The sequence below is a fragment of the Equus caballus genome, chromosome 13, assembly GCF_041296265.1.
Source record: "Equus caballus isolate H_3958 breed thoroughbred chromosome 13, TB-T2T, whole genome shotgun sequence".
In the NCBI taxonomy this organism is placed as follows: domain Eukaryota; kingdom Metazoa; phylum Chordata; class Mammalia; order Perissodactyla; family Equidae; genus Equus; species Equus caballus.
In genome coordinates this window covers 4,864,879-4,887,069 of record NC_091696.1, presented here as the reverse complement: position 1 = coordinate 4,887,069, position 22,191 = coordinate 4,864,879, and the positions used below count along the sequence as shown (strand labels likewise).

At 53.9% G+C, this 22,191-nt stretch overlaps 1 protein-coding gene across 4 annotated transcripts in view; it reads right to left on the bottom strand.

Moving 5' to 3' along the window:
• Window positions 1-14,494, bottom strand: part of GRID2IP (Grid2 interacting protein) — a 35,759-nt gene extending 21,265 nt beyond the window's left edge. For 2 of the 4 annotated variants that reach the window (XM_023655234.2, XM_070230706.1), the window contains exons 1-2: window positions 14,068-14,494; window positions 8,219-8,373 (exon numbers count right to left, since the gene is read on the bottom strand). In XM_023655234.2, the coding sequence (XP_023511002.2) occupies window positions 8,219-8,373; window positions 14,068-14,481 (569 nt within the window). In that variant the 5' untranslated portion in view covers window positions 14,482-14,494. Of the gene's footprint in view, window positions 1-2,550; window positions 2,704-8,218; window positions 8,374-14,067 lie in introns of those variants that run through there. The other 2 variants (XM_070230704.1, XM_070230705.1) reach the window with 1 other exon arrangement.
• Between the last annotated feature and the right edge of the window lie 7,697 nt (window positions 14,495-22,191).

The following is a 22,191-nucleotide window of genomic DNA, read 5'->3' as shown; positions in this document are numbered from 1 at the left end:
CGCTGCCCTCGGCTCTCCCGCGCCTACCCAGGGATGGCGGAGGAAGCAGCAGCCCGCACACCAGTCTCCCCCTCGGTGCCCGGACTTGCGCCCCAACCAGCCCGGGCCACACAAGGACCATGGCGCCCCGCTCGGAGAGTCACGTTTCAACCGTCCCCATTACTCTGCCCTTGGGGGGCCTCAGTGCCTCCAAAGCCCGTCCATGCACCCGTTCCTCCACCTGCCTCTATCCCCCCATCTCTGGCCTCCCCACTACCCGACTCATCTCATGTTCTTGCACCAGGCCAAGCCCCAGCCAGGGATCCCCACCACCCACCTTCTCCCGGCCTGATTCCAGGCAACTCTGCTGGAGAAAACTGAAGCCACGATTCACCCAGACCCTCCTGACGCTCCCAGGCTTCCTGCCCGCTTCTCTGGCCAGCCCTCTCTACAGCTGCCTACTTGGGATGTGCCAGGACCACCACATCCAGTCCCACTGGTATGCTTCTGCCCAGGCTGTGGCCCTGTCCAGTGCATTCTCTGCTTCCTTAGCTAAATTGAGCTGGCCCTTCAACACCCAACATTGGCCTTCCTTTGGTTTAGCCCTCCATGTTTTAGGCAGTTCCTATTATCTGTGCCAGCCGGGCACCAGGCCTTAAAGTAGAAGGCACTGTGGTTCCTTCTCTCAAAGGAATCACCCTGGAAGAGGGGAGAGGCAGTGAGGAAGCTCGCATGGTCCCCTGTGCTGGGTCCACACCCTGGATGCTTCCTTGATGGCTATGGGTCTCCTCTGTGAGGCTGGAAGCTCTCTGAGGGCCGAGTCTGTAGCTCGGCTGGGAGCCACAGTGACCAGCCAGGGCTCCATATACAGGAGGGACAAAGTGGCTCAGTAAATGGGTCCACCACGGGTGGCGCAACCATATCTCTGAGTAATGGCAGCCGCTAACAGCATGGAGGACTCCCCAGTCCGTGGCAGCAGATTCTGAAGCTCACAGAGGATCTGTAACTTTCCAGGGTTACAGAGCTCGCCCTTGGCACCTCAGCACTGTGGCAGGGTCCTGATGGGGGCCCCTGAAGTTCTGGTTGCTAGCAAGGCCTTCCTGGCTGCATGCGTCCCAAGGCTCCCTTCCCTGTTCTTTGTACTAGGAGCCAGTGCCAAGGGCTTGGGGGGTGGGGGGAGGGGAGGGAAGCAGTGGCCTTGCAGCCAGCTGAAATACAACCCCTCTGAGGTTGCCCAGTGGTCCCCACTCAGTTCCCCCTGACCTCTGTGGGCAGGACTAATAAGGCCAGGTGGGCAGAATAAGCTACCTGGTGGGAGGGAAGGGGTATGGATCCTGGGGGAGGGGAGTGCATCAGGCCCTGCCCCCCAGCGAGCTCTGCTCCAGGTCTGCATGTTCCAGGCCACCATGAGGCCAGAATGAATGGCTTGCTCAACTCTGCCAGGAGCGTCCTGGCCTGTTATGCTCATCCTTGCCCACCCGCAGTGATTCCCAAAAATCCAGAGCCTCAGCTTCATTCCCCAGATGGTCACCCAAGGTCTCTGGAGCCTGACACCTCCATCTGCCTGGCCTGCACATTCCCCACACCCGCCTGGACCCACCACATGCCTCATCCTCAGGCAAAGGAGGGGTGACAAGCCACAAACTGTCCTCTTCACACTTTAGGCTCCAGCCCCAAGCTCCAGAAGGTGTCAACTCTTCACCCCCAGCCCCTGGGTCCAACCTGGGCAGGGGCCGGGTGACCATCCCAGCTCCATCCTCCAGCAGCAATTAGAAAAGGCCTTGCTCCCCCCTCCCCCGGTGGGAACAAGGGTGAGTCACCCACTGCACAGGTGGGAGAAGATCGGGTGACCCTTTCCCTGCTTGGCATCCTTGGGGCTGAGCCAGATGCCCTTCCTGGCTGGTGCCGACCCACCATGCAGCTTGGGCTGACAACCCAGCCCTAGGTCTGCTAACCCAGCAGAGCCAGGCACAGTGAGGTCTCATGGGCCATTGCGGGGATCACTGCCCCTCTGACCCTGGCAGCCTGACTATGGCTGCCCCAGGACTCCCAGGTCCCTGCTATGCCTTCAGGCTTCTCCGAGGCCATAGGACTCTTTTGGGGTCACACAATGACGTTGCACTCAGGGTCAGTTCTGTTCTCTCCGCCTGGGGGGTCAGGTCTAAATTCATCTCCAGACTCCTACCAGGGGCTGCTCGAGGGTCCTCTCCCTCCAGCAAATTCCCTGCCTTAGCTCTCTGTCCAGTTCCCTCGACCAACCCAGTCGTTCAGTCGTAATAAGGAAAGAGGGCTTTCCAATCCCAGCCGTTGGTTCTTGACTCCCATCCCGACCCCCTGGGCCGCGCGCGGGTATCCGGCACCCAACGGGGGGAAATTCGCCCCCATGTCCCCTTCCGGTTATGTCCATCCTCCCCAGCCCCTGGGCCCCAGCCGGGCCCCGTGAGTGCCCACCCAGGGCAGGGAAGCCCCTCAGTGCTCCAGCCCCACCCCCTTTTCAGGTCTGCCGGAGACAGGTCCGCGGCACCCAGGGCGCAAGGTTCCAGGGGGCGCGGGACGCGGTGGGGAAACTACCGAAAGTGTCGAGAGAAGCCTTGGTCCTTCCCCATCTGGAGCCGGCGACGGCGGTGCGGCAGGTGCCGATAGGCGCGGGGTGGCGGAGCCCACGAGCGGACCAAGGGCGCGGCGACTCCACGCGCCTCTGCCCGGCGAGCGCGCGCGGCCCCTCCCGAGCCGGCCAGGCCCGCGGCCCCGCGCCCGCCCCTTCCCGCGTGGCCCCGCCCCGGCCGGCCCCGCCCCTCCGGGGGACCCTTCAGCGAGCTCCGGGGGAGCTGAGGGCGGTTCAAGCCTGTCTCTTTTCGGCACCCTCTATTAGTCCCTCCCCAGACGCCTCGCCTCCGACTTCTTGGGCCTCTGCGCCCCAGCGCCCCGCACAGCGGCGAGTCCCCAACCCTGGCTGCAGCGGCCCTTAACCAGACAGGCTGCAGCGACCCCGAACCAGACAGTTCGAGGAAGCCCCGACTGCCTTATGTAGAGCACGGGAAGGCTTTCCGGAGGTGGTGGTCTTTGTGCTGGGCCTCAAGAGCTCAGCAAGAGTGGGCCAGGGAGAGGAAGCCCTCCTACCTATCCAAGGGGATGCGCCAACGGAGGAGAGGCTAGAGAAGGAGGTCTTGAATGCCACTGTCAGCAGCTGGGACTGCACTCTGAAAACAGTGGGGAGCCATGGGAGAGTCTAAGGATTTAATGGAAGGTGGAGGGACCCTACAGGTCTTGGTACATCATGCGAGAGGTGCCATTGGGAAGGGAGCAGGGAAGGGATGGAACAAGTGCCTAGATTCGAAGAACACAAAAGAAGGAGAGTGTGTGAGATCTGGTGAGTGAATGGAAGTGAGGAGAGGGCAGCCAAACCAAGGCAACGCCCAGATGAGTGGGGGCAGGGCAGGGAGAAGAGGGCCCCCCCCCTGAGATGGGCGTGTCCTACTGGGAGAGAGGAGGGGAGGGATAGCGAAGGGGAGGAGAGAGAAGAGGAAAGGGGTCGGGACTCTTCCTCTGACTCTGGGCCTGCCACTCCCTGGAAGTCAGAGCAGGAGCAGACCCCAGGGACCCCACGCCATTGTCATTTCTCACTGATCCGAGTCCTGACCACCGTCCAGAAAGGATGGATAGGCCCCAGGGAGCCAGCCCAGGGCATCCAGGGGAGGGCTTCTCAGGGGCGACCTCAGTGGGGGACATCAGCACAAGGCTCTCTCCTCACCAGGAGGAGGCCACCACCCAGACAGGCTGGAACCACAGAGGCAGGAAACCCCAGGGACTGTGTCTCTGCCTCAGTCACTGGGAGGAACATCTTACATGGTCCCGCCCGCGGGGTTCCTGCAGCCCGTCACAGGGAGGCCCTGCAGACCTGCCGGTCAGTCTCTGGTACTCTGTCCAGACCCGTGAGGCCGCCCCACTGCTGTGCTCAGTCAGGGCTGCATTTCTCCCCAGCAGCAGCAGCAGCAGGAAGCCAGGGCTAGTGCTCAGGCAGGGTCCTCCCCAGGCCTTGTCCTCAGCTCCGCCAGGGAGAGAAATGTCTGACAGCCCTCACAGTGAGCACAGCTCCCTGATATCGCAGGGCTGCAGCCATTCCATCAGGACAGAGCCATTTCTGGTTGTTTTGTGCCAGCTGCAGTGGCCCAGCATCCAGAACCAGGCCTACCCAAAGGCTGTGGAGACTGTCCACATTGCTGCTGCAGGCAGAGGAGATGTGAGCAGGGAGCAAATACCCATGCTCGAATCCAGACACAGCTGGAAGTGCACGCACTGCCTCGGAGCCAGGTCTCCCGAGTACAGTGAAGGCACCTAAGCGGCCAGCAGCTGGTGCATTTGGCCAGATGACCCAAGGCAGGGGGAGAGGGGGCGGGCAGGGGCCAGGCAACAGGTGGCCTTTGCGAGAATGTCTGCCCAGCAGGAGGGCACTACCAACGGCTGATCATTCTGGGACAGTAGCTCTCAGCTGGGGCGATTTTGCACCCAGGGGACATTTGGCATTGTCTGGAGACAGTTCTGGTTGTCAGAAAATGACAAGTGGGAGAGGGGTGTGCTGCTGGCATCTAGTGGGTGGAGGCTGGGGATGCTGCTGAACATACAGGACAGCCCCCAAGAAAAGAGAATTATCAGAGCCAAAACGTCAATAGTGTCGTGGTTGAGAAACCTCCCTAGGGAGAAAGAGATCTTCCCAGGGGGATACCCACAGTAACTGAGCACATACTTATGCCTGGCACCTGCACCCACACAGTTGCACAGAATTCTCCCAATAACTGTATTATGGTGTCCCCAACACTTGTCATTAAAGCAGAAGGGGATGAAGGAGGTACAGATATTCCCTCACATCCTACTTCCAGATTTTTTTTTTTTTAAAGATTGGCACCTGGGCTAACAACTGTTGCCAATCTTTTTTTTTTTTTTTCTGCTTTATCTCCCCAAACCCCCCCTGTACATAGTTGTATATCTTAGTTGCAGGTCCTTCTAGTTGTGGGATGTGGGACGCCGCCTCAACGTGGCCTGACGAGCGGTGCCATGTCCGCACCCAGGATCCGAACCCTGGGCTGCCACAGCAGAGCGCACGAACTTAACCACTTGGCCATGGAGCCAGCCCCCCTACGTCCAGATTTTCAACTCATCTCTTTTCGGCCTGCAGTTGGCAGAGTTCCTTTATGTGGTTTCCTACCAAGAACCCTGCTGGGAACACATAGGGATTACCAACCCCACTTACAGATAAACTAGGGGTCAATTAACCTGCCCAAGGTCACTCAGCTGTGAGTGGACTTAGGGTTCAAGCTAGGTTTGTTGGGATTCCAAATTCCAGCTTCCTCCACCACCTCTCGTTGCTTCCCTCCCCAGCGCCGCCCCAGCCCTGCCTGCCCCTCCCCCTCTTTGCATTTTTCCTGAAACACCAGCAGACCACAGAACTGACTCTGCTAGCTTGTTCTCTCCTAATCACGTCACATTTTCCAAAATGCCTGGCCTGTCCTAATTAGAAAGTCATTTTATCACTTCATCAAACGGGGATGCCCTTGGGGATAGACCCAAATTCGGCTCTGAGCCTCAGGATTAACTGCCGTCGTGAAGGAAGACCAGACTCCTTTGCTCACATTCCTGCCACTGACCCCAATCTCCCCCCCACGCAGCGCTGTCCCAGAGAACTTTCTGCAGTGATGCCCATGTTCTGGATGTGTGCTGTCCCGTATGGGAGCCACTAGCCGTATGTGGTCAGTGAGACTGGGAAGGTGAATTTTAAATTTTATTTAATACTTATGAAATTTACATAGCGACACGTGGCTAGTGGCTACTGTGCTGAACGGCACAGCTTCATGGTCTTACTGCCCCTTCTTCTTTCTCCCCAAGCCTTCTGTTTTGGCCACTGGGACCATCCCTCAGAGGCCACGTGGTGATCTGGGTGGGTTCCAGCCTTGGTCAAGTGCGCACACGCACAGACACACGCACACATACATATGTGCACCAACCCTTTGGCCACTCAACCTCCCATTCAAACCTTGTCTCTCCTCAATGGGGGGGTCCAAGGGTCACAGCTGTAGCTCTCCCTGGCCCCCCACCTCAGGAGGGTGGTTCACAGCTGGGCACTGCTTGGAAACCCAGTGTTGGGTACCCGTGGGCCTGTGTGGCACTGCCCTCACTTTGGCACTCGGGGGTCCACCTCTATGGCTAGATACCTGGCCCTGATGAGCTCTCCTTGGGGACTGTCATCCCACCCCCACTGGACACACTGACAGACCCCACTGGTCACTGTGGAGCCACAGCAGTGGCATCTGCTGCCTCCTCTGAGGAGCCTGCCCTGATTGCCCCCTGCTGAGATAGCCCTCGGCTGGCACTCAGCTCTCAATCAGAGATAACTGTGTCTTTGACTCCTCCATGCCCCCTCTGAGCTCTCCCGGGAAGATGCTGCCTGGGGATCACCACTGCATTCCTAGAACCCAGCAGGTAGGCCCCCCAAGCGTGGGGGTGGGGGTGGGGAGGTGAGGGGGGTGGGGAAGTGAAAGGGTGGGGGTAGGGCTGAAGCCACGCTGCCAGGGTACCCCTCTCTGTACAGAGCCCAGTTGGGCGCCGCCCCCTTCCTCCAGCAGCCTCCCCAATTTTCCTGTCGCACTTGACACGCGCTGACAACAGAGGTTGCTGTTTCATCCTCCCCAGCGGCGCCCCGGGGATGCTGCGGGACCGGGCATCCCCAGGCGCCCGGGGGGTGCCTCCCCCACCCCGGCTCTTCCTGACCGGCTGCCAGGTCGCTCGGGGAGACGAGCTGGAGACGGGAAAGGCAGACGTGGAGGCTCTCCCGGGAGGCAGACAGGCTGGCCCGGCAAAGGCAGCAGGGACAGAAGCCGGGGCAGCCCCGAAGGGAGATGAGAGGGACCGAGAGAGCTTCCAGCTGGGTCCAGCTGCTAGCAGCCTTGAGACACCCGTGCCAACTTCCAGGGACAGCCCGGCCGCCCACGCCCCTGGCGTGGCCCTGGTGGAGAGGGGTGGGGTGGGGGGCTGCCCATCCATCACCTCCCTAGGGAACCCGTAGCGCCAGCACAGCATCTCCACTGCAAATTCGGCTCCAGAAATAACTTTTTTTTTCCTCTCCAGATTTTCCCAGCAAGGGGCAGGCCCCTAACTCACCCCAGGCAGCTCATGATGGCCTCTTTCGGTGGCCTTCTGTGCTCCACTGCAGAGCCGAGACGCTGCTCTGGGGCTTGAGGATGGGGGGTGGCCAGCCCTGTCCCTGACATTGGCCAGGCCCAGAGGGAGGGGCAGGCTTCGAGGTGAATGGCAGCGAGGGGAGGGGGCGGGCTGAGCCCAGGAAGGGGGAGGGGCAGGGATGGGGGAGCGGTCGCCGGCCGGGGAGGCGGGGAGGGGAGAGAAAACCCTGCAGGATGGGGCAGGGGGCGCTTCACTGAGGCCCAGAGGGGTTCTGACCAAAGCTGTGCAGGGCAGGACCGTGAGAGCCTGGCAGGAAAGAGGGGCTAGGGAGATTCTTCCCCGACTCCAGGTGTGGACCCACCAGGAGATTTTTTTTTTTTTTTTTGAGAATAAACTTAGAGCGTCCAAAGCTGAGCAGAAGAGCAGAAAGTGCACAGCTGACCCAGTTCCCGTCCTGTGACTGCCACTCATTTGCTTTGTGACTTTGGGCCAGCCTCTTAACCTCTCTGAGCCTCAGTCTGCTTCTGCGAAATGAGGATAATAGCACTGGTGGGATTCAGCCAGAGAGCGTTCCTCCAGGGCCCTGGGGAGGTCCTTGGCACACAGCTGGCGTTGTCAAAGTGCAGAGAGCACACACTGTTGGTAGGATGGGAGTGTCAGGGATGGACGGAGCACACCCCTAGGCTTCCTTGCCTTCACATTGTGCCACTGCTCCATCTCAATAAAGAGCTAGGAGTATTTTGGCATCCCGTTGGAGCTTTCTGTGATCTGGGTTTTGGGATAGAGCAGGGCAGGCTGTGACTTCAGATCAGGAGTCGGGTCCTCTCTGTCCCAGCCCAGCAGGTAGCACGCTCTCCTTCCCACTCAAAGTGATGCCCCGGCATCCAGCAGAGCCATCAGCCGCCCTTCCCAGGGTCGCTGGCCCACCCCCGTTCTGGGGCTGACGGAGTGTTGGGGTCCAGTCCAGGAGCAGGCCGTGCAGCAGCAGCGCCTGGGGTGGCAGTGGGAGAGTGGACACCCTGAGTGAGGCACACCCTGCCTGCCCGTCCTGCCCCAACGGAGGTACCTGAGGTTGTCCAGAAGTGGCCCACTGGCCTCGTGGGGCAGCGCCAGGGTGAGGGCCCACACCAGGTCATCCACCCGCTGCTCGGCCGCGAACTGCTTCAGTGCAGCGAACACCTGCTCCTTGGTGGCCGGCTGGTCCCCTAAGATTTCGTCCACCTGCAAGGAAAGGTGTGGTGAAGGACCACAAGGGACCCAGGGCAGGACACTGGGGGATCGCTCACTTTCCTCAGCTTCCCTCCGCAGGATAGCTGATGTGGGAACACCGCCTGAGCACGGGTGTGAGCTCTTTGCCGTTTCAAACCTCAGCAGCCCTACAACATGGGCATGGCCAGGATCTGCATTTGACATCTAAGGAAACTGAGGCTGATAGAGGTGAAATGACTTGTCCAAGGGCACAGGGTCAGGACCCAAATCCAGAGAGAGCCCATCTAGTGAACATGGTAAGAATCAAAGAAATCAATGCAAGAGTTTAAACATGTACCGGGCACTCAATAATTGCTAGTTACTATTGTTAGAATACTACACTCCTTTCCACTACATTGTTTGCTGAGAGATCCCATAGAGAACATTCTGGCTCCACCGAAAGCCCTGGAGTGCACGCCTAGCCCTGAATTTTGAATCCCTCTGTGCTCCCTAAGGATTTTCATTTTCTCCGTGCTTGTGCACAAACCAACTGATACTAATCAAGGTGCATCTACTCTGAGGGGTCCGTGCGGCTGGTGGAGATGGGCGTGCACATAGGCACCGTGTTTCTGGAAGGCAGCTTGGTGAGTGTGTCTAAAGCCTAAAAGGGTACCCATCCTTCTAGCCAACGATCTCCATCTCGGAATGTATCCTAGGCTTGTCCTGACAAGCAAGATGAGCGCAGAATGGTATATGAGTGAAGAGGCTCACCTCTGGGTGGTTTATAATACTGAGATGTTGGAAGCAACATAAATATCTGACAATATGGGCTAAATAATTGTAGTGCAATCCACTGGAGGGATATGTGTAGTTTCTTGCCTACCAGCCAAAAGGGGAGAAAACCTCGAACTGGGTGAGAGGCAAGATATTGGGGGTTCTGTTGTAGCTTTGGCCAATTGCAGGCTCTTGCCCGGGGTTTTGGCTCTTGAAGGAATGATGCAGAGATGTGGGGACAGCAGAGCTTCTTCAGGGCAGTGGCAGAGCCCCGTAGCACACTCTGAGCAAACTCTTCCTGAAGGATGCTTTAGGACAGCTGTACTCCCGTTGCCGATCCTTTCTTGGTTCTAAGCCTGCTTCTCTCACGCTGATTCTGTGAACTGTGCCTCCCACAGATTCCTTTCCTGCCTAAGTCAGCGGAGCCAACTTCTGTTGTTTTGCGGCCACTCACTCCACACTCTGCAATGTTGGACATCATTGATTCTAGGGTGAGCATGTTTTTTTTTGTATTTTAACGTTGCTGAGATCAGGATGCGTCTAATGTGTAACTGTAATTCCCGTGCATATGTGAATTTGGTCATAGGTGTCCAAATTGTTACTTCCGCTGAGTTGTGTGCATTGGCTGGTACGAAATATGTCCAAATAAATCTAAAAGTCCCCTTTCAGTAACTACTAAGTGACAAGAAGGTGATGAGGAAGCGTGTGTCATGGGTTAACTGGCAGGGATTTTTCTGTCTTTGCGGTAAATGGAACAACGAGGCATCTTGCAATCGGTGATGTTTTAGATTTGACACAATGTGGTACTATTTGGCTAGTGAGAATGATGCTGTCAATCTTTATCTAAAACCATAAAATAGGGAGTGATGGCTAAGGGGTGTGGGGCTTCTTTTTGGGTTAAAATGTTCTAAAATTAACTGTGGTGATGTTTGAACAACTCTGTTAACATACTAAAAAACACTGAATTGTACACTTTAAATGAGTAAATTGTACGGTATGTGAATTAAATCCCAATAAAGCTGTTATAAAATACATGGGAAACTGTTTGCAATAAACAGGCAAATAGCAGGTTATCAAACAGAATACACAGCCTTACATTTTTAATATATATAATTACACGTATGTTTGTGTATAGGAAATATGCATTAAGTTTTATAGTGATTTGGATTTTTTAAAATAATTCATTGATTTGCATTTTTTCTACAGTGAACTTGTATGATTTATACAGTCAGGAAAAGGAATGTACATTATCATTGTTCCTTTTTTTCCTTTGTTTTTCACTGTGGCAAAAATGCACATAAGACAAAATTTACCTTTGTAACCATTTGAATTCCTACAATTCAGTGGCGTTAAGTACATTCATAATGCTGTGTATCCATCATCACTATCTAGTTCCAGAACGTTTTCATCACCCCAAAAGGAAACGCCATAACCATCACGCAGTCACTCCCAAATCCCCCCTTCCACCACCCCCAGAAACCACTAATCTACTTTTCTGTCTCTACGGATTTGCTTATATTGGATATTTCATGTGAATGGAATAACGCAATATGTGGGCTTTTGTGTCTGGCATCAGTTTCTTTATGCAGCACCTAACTGCTGTCCATCCACGCTCCACCACGAGAGCCCTCCCTTGTTGGTCGAGGGTCTAGGGGTGTCTCTGGGCACTGACATCCTGAGCTGACCCTGAAGCAGAGTGGGGAGGCTGGGCAGCTCAGTGACAGTGTGAGTGTGCCTTGGGGGCATGAGGGTGCAACTTCAGCCAGAACCAGAGCTGTTCTGTGCCACCTCTTTCACCTTCCATCCGCCTCCAAACTTCTCAACAGACACCACATCTTTCCCCTCCACCCTCCATTCTCAGACGATGAAGAGCCCTCTTCCTGGTCAAAGCCAACCCACCAGGCCACAGACACCCCACTCCCTCCCATCCTCATCCTCTGATCCTGCCACCTACTTGTCACTCAGCTCTCGAAAGTCACCCCCTCGGGGAGCCTTTCCTGACCACCCTGTCCGTGTGGCCCCCATCGCTCTCTCATCTCCCCTGTTTATTTCTTCACCTCGCTGATCATTATCTAAAATAGCTTGCTTATTGATTTGGCTGCTTCCTCATCGTCTCTTTCCCCACAGGAATGTCAGTTGCACGAGAGCAGGCTCCCCGCCAGTCCTGTACACAGAGGTTTCCCCAGTCCTTGCACATCTGAGGTCCATAATCAAGGACCGCTAAATGCATAGATGTCATTGTCTCTACTGCCTCCTTGCCTTCAACCTATATAAATGTTCAAGTCCTCCCAACCTATGGATAAATAAGTAAATGAAGTCCTTTTCACCCCACAACCTGATCACCCTCTTATTTTTTCTGGACCAGAGCTGTCTCCGCTTGCCATTTCCATACATCTGCCTTTGCCCACTACAGTCTGCCCCCTCGTTGCAGTACTCCGTGACAGGGCTCTGGCCAAGGGCCCCGAATGGTGACACTTAGGTCTTGATCTTCAGCCCAGAGCTTGCTCCTGAACCTCAGAACTGTATATCCAACTGCTTCCTCGATGGTTGCACAAAGGGGCTAAGAAAGGCTTTCCAGAGGTGGTGACACCATAGAAGCAGGGGGCTTGGAGGGTGTCCGGTCAGAGGCCACTCTCTATGCATGCCTGGGTCCTAGCACACGCGCACCACTAGTCCGTGTTTCTGTCTGTCTCCTCCACCAGAAATGATGGCCCAAGACCCAGACCTGAGGTCTTACTCCTGTCCAGTCCCCAGCACAGGGCCTGGCACATAATTAGGCCCTCAGTGAATGCTTATGGGACCGAACCAAAGAGCCACAAGTGGCCGGCCGTTCTCACGGTCCATTTCCTGCAGTTCCCCCGTCGATCTGTGCTTCCCCCGCGGTGAGGCGGGCAGGCTGCAGCACCAGGCATGCCGTCCTCGTGCACCCACCATGCCGACGAAGGTCAGTGGTTTTGAAATCAAAGTCAGCTGCAGCCTCGACTCAAAGGAGAACATGGCTCGCTGGAAAGACGTTTTATGTAAGAAAAGAGGAAAAAATAGTTTCTCCCTCCTGGGGCCTGCGCCACAGTACGGTTTTGGTGTCAGCTATTACCCAAATGCTCTCAACCTACATCGAAGCATGGGGTGCCATCATGGGACACTAATGGATTTTCTATTAAATATCAGGTTCTTCAAGGAGGAAAAACTGGGGCAGGGAGAGTGCTGGCGAGAACCTGGGAGCTGACTGTTGAAAACCAATGGGGGGAGGGGGTCCACAGACGGCCTTGATCTTCCCGAGGCAGTCTTTTTTGGGATTTGCTTTCAGCTTTTGGAGGTGCTTGGTGAGCTCTAACCAGAATCCACCACTTCCCACTCCCTTTTGTCAGAGAACGCATCATAGCTGGCCCGGGGAGCGATTCCCGCCTTGGCTGTTCGCCACCGTGGCCCTGCTTCTTGGCCAGATCTGCATGTCCACCTTGCCCTTCTAGGGGCTCTGACCATGCCCCCTTCCAACTCTCCAGGGATTGGATGGAGTCTGGGACAGGCCTCTGGTCCCAGAGCAGGTCATCTGGAATAATAGCAGACATTGCTAGTAGCTACAGGCTGAATGTTTGTGTTCCTCCTCAAATTCATATGTCAACAACTGATGTCCAATATGATGGCGTTAGGAGGTGAGGCCTTTGGGAGGCGATTAGGTCATGAGAGAGTGGGGCCCTCATGAACGGGATCAGTGCCCTTATGAAAGAGACCCCAGAGAGCTCCCTCCCCCCTTCAGCCCTGTGAGGACACAGCGGGAAGTCTGCAACCCAGAAGAGGGCCCTCGCTCCACCACACTGGCATCCTGAGCTCAGACTTCTGGCCTCCAGAGCTGTGAGAAATAAGTTCCTGTTGTTTATAAGCCGTCCACTCTGTAGTATCTTGTTCCAGAAGCTGGAACGGATTGAGACACTAGTCCTCAGCAATATTTCTAGCTCTGCCCTCCTTCCTGGACCACAGAAGACTGTTTCCCAGCACCCTTTGGGAGCAGCAGTGTGCCTAGTTCTGGCCAAAGCCTTGAGTGAAGGGGCAATAGTTAGCTCCCTGTAGTTCTTAAGAGCTGATACACAATTTCCCATGCTCTCTTCCTTTTCTACAGGGAATCCCGAAGCTTCACGTTGAGATGGGGGAGTCTGGAATGCTGAGACATCATGTCGAGATCAGCTACCCTGGAGAGTTGCCTGGATCCTTAGTGGACTTTGGGTAGAAAAATAAACTATTGTGTGTGCAAAGGCACTAAGATGTTTGATATTTGTCATAACAGCAAAGCTTATTCTTGGCATAGAAAGAAAGCTGCATCTTTTGAGGATCTGGACACTAGTGACCTGGGGAGGCCAGGGCTGAGTCCTGTGTGTATGTGTGAGTGACTGCATGTACCTAGCTACAAAGGCTGGCCTGCTCGGGGGCATGGGGCTGAAAGGCTCAAGCTGGGGTCTTGCCCAGACAAGGATCATGCATGGTGCATGGTGCATGGTGGGGGTGAGCCTCCAGAGGGGGAGTCGGTTTAGAAAGAGTGAGGACCAGACCAAGTTTGGGCGCTGGACGAGGCCAGGGAGGTGGGCATCTGACACCTGGGCAGTGGGCTGGGAGCCATTCCTGCAATAGCCAAACTCCAGCAGGACTTCCCAGTCCCCTGACCCCCCAAATTACACAGCCAAGCCCTGCCAAGAGCATGGACGACAAAGAAGAGTGTCTGTGAACTCGTGTCCCAGTCACCAACCAGATACTGAGTTTCTAGGATGTTGGGCTTGGCATCCACGTGGAACCCGAACCCTAGGCAGGGAGAGGTAGGTGTCTGGGCTCGAGACCATTTGCAGTCTCCTTTCTTGCTCTGTTCCAGTCTCAGCCAAATAAAGCCCTGCCCACACGAGCCCCGCCCACGATGGCCCCGCCCATGCCCCTTCCACAGGGGCCCCGCCCCGCCCTGCGCCCTACCTTGCGGCTGAACTCCTGGGCCTTGCGCCTGCGCTCTCGGTGCACGGCGTCCGGGCGTTTGCGGCCAGCCAGGCGCAGCAGCTCGCGGCCCAGCGAGAGGCCGCGGCCGCAGCGCAGGGGCCGCAGGGCCGTGATCTGGAGTGCGGGGCCGGGTCCTGCGCCGGGGCCGCCGTCGGGGCCCGGGAGCACCCCGAGGCTGGGCGGTACGCGCGGGCAGCTCCGGGCCAGGCGCACGAGGCGCTCGCGGCTCAGGCCGCCCACAGCCAGCCCCTCCACCTCGAGGATCTGGTCCCCTGGCCGCAGACCTCCGGCGTGCGCGCTGCTCCCTTCGGCCACCTCCAGGACGAAGCAGGGGCCCGAGCCGCCCAGCTGGAAGCCGAAGTCCTCAGGCCAGCCCTGGTTGGTGGCCAGCATGGCAGTGGTGCCGATGCTGCTGGAGAGGAAGAAAGGCCGCACAGGGGATTGTTTGCAGCCCTGTTTGCGGGGCTGCATGCTGCTCAAAGGCCATGGGCCAATAAGGGCCTCTACTTCTCTCTGCCTCCATATGGAGGGTCCCTTCTTACAATATTGTCTGAACTCCTGGATCCAGCTGTGCCTGAAATTCACCAACTTCCGTGTGACAAAAGGACTTCCCAGTGCCGTGAGCTCACAAATTCCTGCTGACTTTTGTGGGTATTTGCCCTTTGAGTTGTAAGACTCTCCTTGACCTCCTTGAGGAAGCATGGTGTGGCTGATTTGGGGTTTCTGGACTCCTGGTTCTAGGATAGGCCCCCCGGGAGGTGGGGGAGGAGATGCCTCTGTCCTCTAAAAGAGGCCAATTGTGTGGGCTGATGAGGTGGGCAGGAGGCACAAAGACAACCTGGGGAGGGGAGGACGTCTGTTCTGGATGGAACAGTCTATGTGTGTGTGTGTGTGTGTGTGTGTGTGTGTGTGTGTTTAGAGCAGAGATTCCTCACAGGAGTCCATGGATGGCCTCTGAAATTGCACGCAATACGTGGTGCAAGGCTTCGTTTTCTGAGGGAGAGTCCGTGGTTCTGGGGATTTCCCGACCCTGGCCTGGAAGAACCTCTGAGGGCTGGATTTTGAAGGCCCGGGTCTGGGGTGCCCCTCAGCCTTCCTCAGATGCTTGGAGACCTGTGCCCATAGGAGTCCTCCTCCTTTTGGCTCCCTCTCCCCAGAACTGGCCTCTCCCAGGAGCCCTGAGGAGCAGTTGGACCTGGGCAGTTGGGATGGGGGGAGACCCAGGGTTCCACAGCATCATGGACCGAGAGGAAATGCCCTTGAGTGACATCTGTGAGAACCTGTATCACCTGCCACCAGAGGGCATGGCGTGAGAACTCCTCACCCTGGGTGGAGGCTGTCACACCCCGAGGCTGGCAGGGGCCACCCCAGGGGCCCTCGTCCTCCTCTGCCAGGCAGTGGTGGACTGGGCATGGAGCCCCAGAGATGCTTCCTCTGTCACTTGGTGGCAGCCCCAGACTCCTGGGTCCACTGGGCCACGCAGGGTGGGAGCATCACCATGTCTTGGAGGGGCTTGTACCACGAGAGAAGCAGTGAGCTCCTCTACCATCAAAGAGGGGCTGGCTGGAAACTCTGAATTTGGGGCCAGGGCACACGCTGCCCCTCCACATGCAGACCTCTTCTGTCCAGCACACCTGTGGCAGGGCTGCCTGGCCGAGGCCAGAGCAGGCAACTCCTAACACCTTCATATCCAACCTGCAGAGGCCACACGGCCAAAGATGCTGCCAGCACTCAGACGCCCTGAGCTTTTGAACCACGTCAAGCACACCAGTGCATCCCCAGCCCTGCAGACCGACCCACGCCTCTCCTACCCACCTATCCAGAGCTCCCAGTCTGGGCCACTCTCTCCTGTCTCACCTTCACCTGGAAACAGGAATCCAGCCTCCTGACAAGGCTGACTGGGCTATCTCTGGGCCTGAGAGGGAGGCATCCCAGGGCCCCCCATCCCAGAATGCTGGGTGCCACCCACCCCCCAGGTTTGCTCACCTTCCTCACTGGTGACTGCAGTGGCTGTGATGACAGAGCACTGCGCTTGTGGAATGCCTGGGGACACTTGCTTGCTGCCGGCCCTCTGCTGCTGTGGGCCTTGGCATCGGTTACTGATGCGCCCGAGGTGACAGCTGGAGTTTCTAAGGCAAAGTGATCCTGTGAGTAATCTGAGAAGGCCTCAGTTACCAGGTAGACCAGGAGGATGACTGGACAGCTTGGCCAGGACCCAGAGTGGCCAGCCCCTGTTGCCTGGTCCTGGGGGGCGAGCAGTGGTCCTCAGGCAGAAGCAAAGGCTGACTGGAGCTGGGCATTGGGCCGTGTCCACCCACGAGGTCATAGAGCTTAGCAGCTGGGTGGAGAGGATTCAGCTGGGTTGTTCGGGGATGGGGGTGTCACTCAGTCCAGTGATGGCAAAGGGGACTGATGAGACTCATTAGGGCATGCGGTCCAGGCCCCACAGAGAATATCACTGCTGGAGCCCCACAAGCCAGGTTTATTGGCAGAAGAAGGGAAGACCCAGGCCAGGAAAAAAGGTTTGGGTGGGAGAAAAGCTGCTGACCTAAGTAATTTTGGAAATGAGTGGAGTCTGTAAAGCTAAAGGCAAAAGGGACTGTACATAGCGCTGTGCTCTAGTTGGTCAAGTTGTTTCCCCTGGGGGTACAGGTTGACAATTCTGAAATCACACGCTTCATGTGTACTGGAATCAACAGTTATCATGGGAGCCAGGTTTCTCTCTGTTGGAGTGGGAGGTCAGACAAGCAAAGGGGGAAAGCTGGAATGATCCATGTCGTACTGGATTCGAGTTGGGGACATCAGTATGAACTCGCGTTTAGCTTACTATAGCTGTGGATGGCTACATATAGAAATATTTATAGATATGTTTATATATGGGTTAGTATATGCCCATATTTGCTTGCTCTGTCAGCTGAGAGGACCTAGAAACAAAAACATCCCAGCAGCAATTGAATGAGCACATTCAATGCCAGTTCTTGATTTCTGATATCATTCCCCCACTAAAAGGAGCCCGGGCTCCTTGGAGAAGTGACTAATTATAGGGCTGGGGCAGGAAACATACAAGATGAGCCTGGAGCATCTTCTAGTGCCAGAGAACAAGGAAGTGCTAAATGCACACACACACACACACACACACACATACATGTGTGTGCGCACACACACAGGATGGGGTTTGTCAAAGGGACACAGAAGCCAAGTGAAAGTGCTCCCAGTGGCCAATGCTGGAAAATTTGAGCAACATTAAATAACAGAATATTGACTTATAACCCAAAGTATTGACTTATAACCCAAGTCCATACTGATATAAACAGATGATTGAGTAAATAAATAAATGGAGGAAAGAGACAAATCTCCCATGCAGAGGAACTCCGATAATTTATGTAGCTACTTCTCCTTAAGGAGGTAGAGTGTAACTCCCCACCCTCAAGTGTGGGCTGTGTATAGTGACTTCCTTCCAAAGGGGACAGTCTGAAGGGGTGGGGGAGAGAGTAACTTTACCGTGGAGAACCCTGATGAACACCATCTCAGTCCGGTGGTCAAGGTCAACAGCAAAAGGGGCAAATCGGCTTGATAGCATGTCCCCTTTATTTGACGTGATGAGAAAGTCACTTTGCTTCGTCGGCCTTCCTCCCCAAAACCCATAACCAGTCTAACCATGAGAAAAACATGAGGCAAGCCCAAATTGAGGGGCATTCTGAAAATACCTGACTCTTTGAAACTGTCAAGGTCGTCGAAGACGAGGAAAGTCTGAGAAACTGTCACAGACTGGAGGAGCCTGAGGAGATAGGACGATGAGGTGTAGTGTGGAATTCTGGGACTGAGAAAGGACATTAGGTAAAAACTAAGGGAATCTGAATTAGCTAATAGTAATGGATCAACAGTAGTTCCTTAGTTGCGATCAATATACCCTAGTAATGTAAGATGGCGGCAATGGGGGACATTGGGTGCAGGGTAAAAGGGAACTCTGTACCATCTTTGCAACTTTTCAGCAAATCTAAAACTATTCTCAAATTAAACACTTATTTTTAAGTGGTCTTTTTGGGATTTTGGGCATGGGGATCACATCGATAAGAACATATTTTTAATAGGTCACCGTGATTGAGCTGGCTGTTTTCCCGAGTTTGCTTTACCCAAAGGTGCTCTGCAAGTTACCGTGTGCGTATGTGGGTGTGAGATAGATGTGTCTAGATTGTCCTCTAGCCTCATGTACGTTATAAACTCTGCTAGGGAGCTTACAGTATATCCGCATTGAAAACAAATAAAGGTGAGAGAAAAGAGTGTCCCCAGAGCATGGTAGATGAGTGACCGATGTTGTAATAGAGTGCATCTCAAGCACAGCTCCAAATGCTTAACAGGCTGCGTAATTGTTGTGCGTCGTGGTCATTAGACGTGGGCTGCGGCAATCACATGGGTGAATTGGCATGCTCTTTTGTCTTCTTGCATTAACAAACTGGAGTTTCTCTAGATGGTAAGAAACGGGGTTTCCTGACACTCCTGACGGGAACGTAAAATGGTACAGCCATTATCTTAAAAAGCTAAACACTCACTTATCATGCGACCCACCCCTCCCACTTCTAGGTATTTACCCAAGAGAAATGAAAGCATCTATGTCCACACAAAGACTTGCATGTGAATGTTTATGGCAGCACTATTCGCAATAGCCAACGACCGGGAACAACCTAAATATCCGTCTATTGGAGAGTGGATAAACAGATTGTGGTACGTTATACAATGGAATGCTGCTCAGGAATAAAAAGAAATGAACTCTTGACCCAGGCAACAACACGGGTGAACTGCAAAAGCATTATGCTAAGCGAAAGATGCCAGTAACCAAAGGCTCTAATGATTCCATTTATATGAAATTCTGTAATATGCACATTGATCTATGACGTCAGAAAGCAGATCAGTGATTTCTGGAGCCGAGGTAGAGGGAAGCATGAATTGCAAAGAAGCATGAGAAAACTTCTTGAGATGATGGAAAAGTCTGTGTTTTGATTGTGGTGGTAATTTTACAGGATATGCGTGTCAAAACGCATTGAACTGAACACCTTAAATGTACGCAGTTTATCATATATAAATTATACCTCAATAAAGTTGGTTTTTAAAACTTGAATTACTTGAGGGGTACACTCCTAAACCCTCTAACTTACAGAGGATGGGGAAAGTGATGCATACTGAGCCAGACCCGATCACGTGCCAGGCAATTGTCATGTATTTATCTCGTTTAATTATCACAACTCTCCCAAGAAAGTCAGAATTGTTAGCCCCAATTTACAGAGGAGAAAACAGAGCTTCAGAGAGATGAAGGGACTGGTCCAGGATCACATGAGCTCATGAGCAGCTGACGTGGTGTTTGACCGTCTCTGCCCTGCTCTCTCTGAGCTGTGAGGGGACTCAAGAATGCACATCACTGCACTCTGAGCCTGGATCCTTTCTCCATCCTCCAGGTTGCATCTTCTTTAAGGCTCTGCCCAGGACCTCCCTGTAGGCTCGAAATGTGTCCTGGGCATCTCCCGCCTGATCTCAGAAGGTCGAGCCAAGCCATGGGCATGCCAGCAGGTGGAGCAAGGGAGACCGGATCCAGTTTCCTGCAGGTGGTGGGGGGTGCCTGCAGGTACGGAAAAAGGAACCCCTAGAGACTCTTGGGCGGGGGCTGCTGAGAAAGGCTGACATCCTTGACTCCTCTATTTTACCTCCCAAATTCAAACATCAACAAATCCTATGGACTCTACCTCTACTTTCAGCTTTTAACCAGAACCCACCCACTTCTCTCCACGTCCACCGTCACCTCCCTGGTCCAAGCCATCATCATTCCTCTCCCGGACTGGTTCCTCAGCCTCCTCATTGGTCTTCCCTTGCCCCCTGCAAGGTCTATTGTCAACATAGCAGCCAGAATGATTTGTTAAATCGAAAGTCACATCACATCCCTCCTCTGCTCAAAACCCTCTTCATTGTGTAAGTCCTCACGATGGCCTGCAGGACCCTACCCAGTCAGGCCCCCGGCACTTCTCTGACCTGATCTTTCCCCTACTGCAGTGCCCCTTGCTTGCTCCCTCCGTGCACAGGCCGGGCATGTTCCCACCTCAGGGCCTTTGCACGAGCTCCTCCCTCCACCTACACTGTTTTCCTCCAGATGTCTGCATGTGCCCCTCCCACCTCCCCTTAGAGTCTGTTCAGATGCCTCCTGTTCCAGGAGCCCTCCCCAGCACTCCTCCTCTCTCTTCCCCTGCTTTCTGTTTCTCCACCGTGCTTCTCGCCGTCTGATTCATGTTGTTTATTGTCTGTCTCCGCCAATTAGGTTGCAAGCCCCAAGAGGGCAGGGATTTCTCTGTTTTGTTCATTGCTGTACCTACAGTATCTAGAACAGTGCTTGGTGCATCGTGGGTGCTCAATAGATATTTTTGAAATGAATGGATACATGAATAAACCCTAAAGTGAGGCCCCGTCCCTCTCATAGAAGGAAATGCATTCTCCCCGCAAGGCTGCCCTAAGTAATCTTAAGGGAATCTCAAGGATGGTCCCCAGTGCGGCACGTGGTGAGCATTGTTGTGTAATGATGATGACAATTTTTGGCTTAAAAAGCAGAAATTAATTGTCCCACAGTTCTGGAGGCGCAAATTCCAAATCAAGGTGTTGGCAGCGTTGGTTCCTTCTGAGGGCTGCGATGATTATTATATTCACTTTTATTTTGTTCTTCTGACAATTCAAGTGTGTTCCCACAAGTTATAAATCATTTTTAAGGAAATAAACTTTTTATTTTAGACTCCCAGAAAAATTTCAAAGATAATACAGAGTTTCCATATACCCCACATCCAGTGTCCTCTGTGGCTGACGTCTTACATTACTAGGGTACATTGGTCACAATTAATGAATTAATATCGATCCATTATTACGAATTAATTCACAGTTTCTTAGCTTTTTCCTAATGTCCTCTTCTGTCCCAGGATCCCATGCAGGATACCACATCTTGTTGTCATGTCTCCTTAGTCTCCCCCAATCTGTGGCAATTTCTTTGATTTTGATTACCTTGACAGCTTTTTTTTTTTTTGGAAACAGCTCATAACAGATTTACTAATATGTTCTTTAGTACTCTTTTTTTTTTTAAGCTTGTCAGTTTTGAGGTCAACTATTTCATAGACTGTTCCTCAGTTGGGTATGCTTGATATTTTTCTCATAGTTAGACTGGTTATGGGTTTGGGGAAGGCAGACCACGGGGACAAAATGCCATTGTCATCGCATCATATCAAACGTACACGCTACCGACGTGATTTACATGCTGCTGGCCTTGGTCACCTGAGGTGGCGTTCGTCAGCTTTCTCCACTGTAAAGTGTTCTTTCCCCCGCCCCTTCATACTGCCCTCTTTGGAAGGAAGTCACTATGCACAGCCTACACTTCAAGATGGGAGTTTTGCTCTACACAAATTATTTGGAATTCTTCTACATGTGAGATATGTCTCTTCTCCCCTATTTATTTATTCAATCATTTATTTATATCAATATGGACCCATGAATGTTTATGTTATACTTTATAATTCAATACTATGTTATTTATTTTCTTGCTAAAGTTGTTCCATCTTTGGCCAATGGGTGCTCTTCCAGTTAGCTCCTGTGTCCCTTTCTTTTTCTTTTTCTTTTTTTTTTTGAGGAAGATTAGCCCTAAGCTAACTGCTGCCAATCCTCCTCTTTTTGCTGAGGAAGACTGGCCCTGAGCTAACATCCATGCCCATCTTCCTGTACTTTATATGTGGGACGCCTACCACAGCATGGCATGCCAAGTGGTGCTATGTCCACACCCGGGATCCGAACCGGCGAACCCTGGGCCGCTGAGAAGCGGAACGTGCAAACTTAACCACTGCGCCACCAGGCCGGGCCCTCCTGTGTTGCTTTGATGAAACTCCATTGCTCGGTGTGTGTGTGGCATGTGTGCATATGTGTGTTTTACTTGTTTGCTGGCACTACAAGATGGTCCAGGCTCATCCTAGTCCAAGAGTCAGCCATTTCGCCAAGGAACTCTGGTTTCTCTTATTGCAGAATGATATTAGAATCTAAGATCTGGGCACTGAATGTGCTCATTGCTACTGGGGTGTCGTTGCTTCTGGG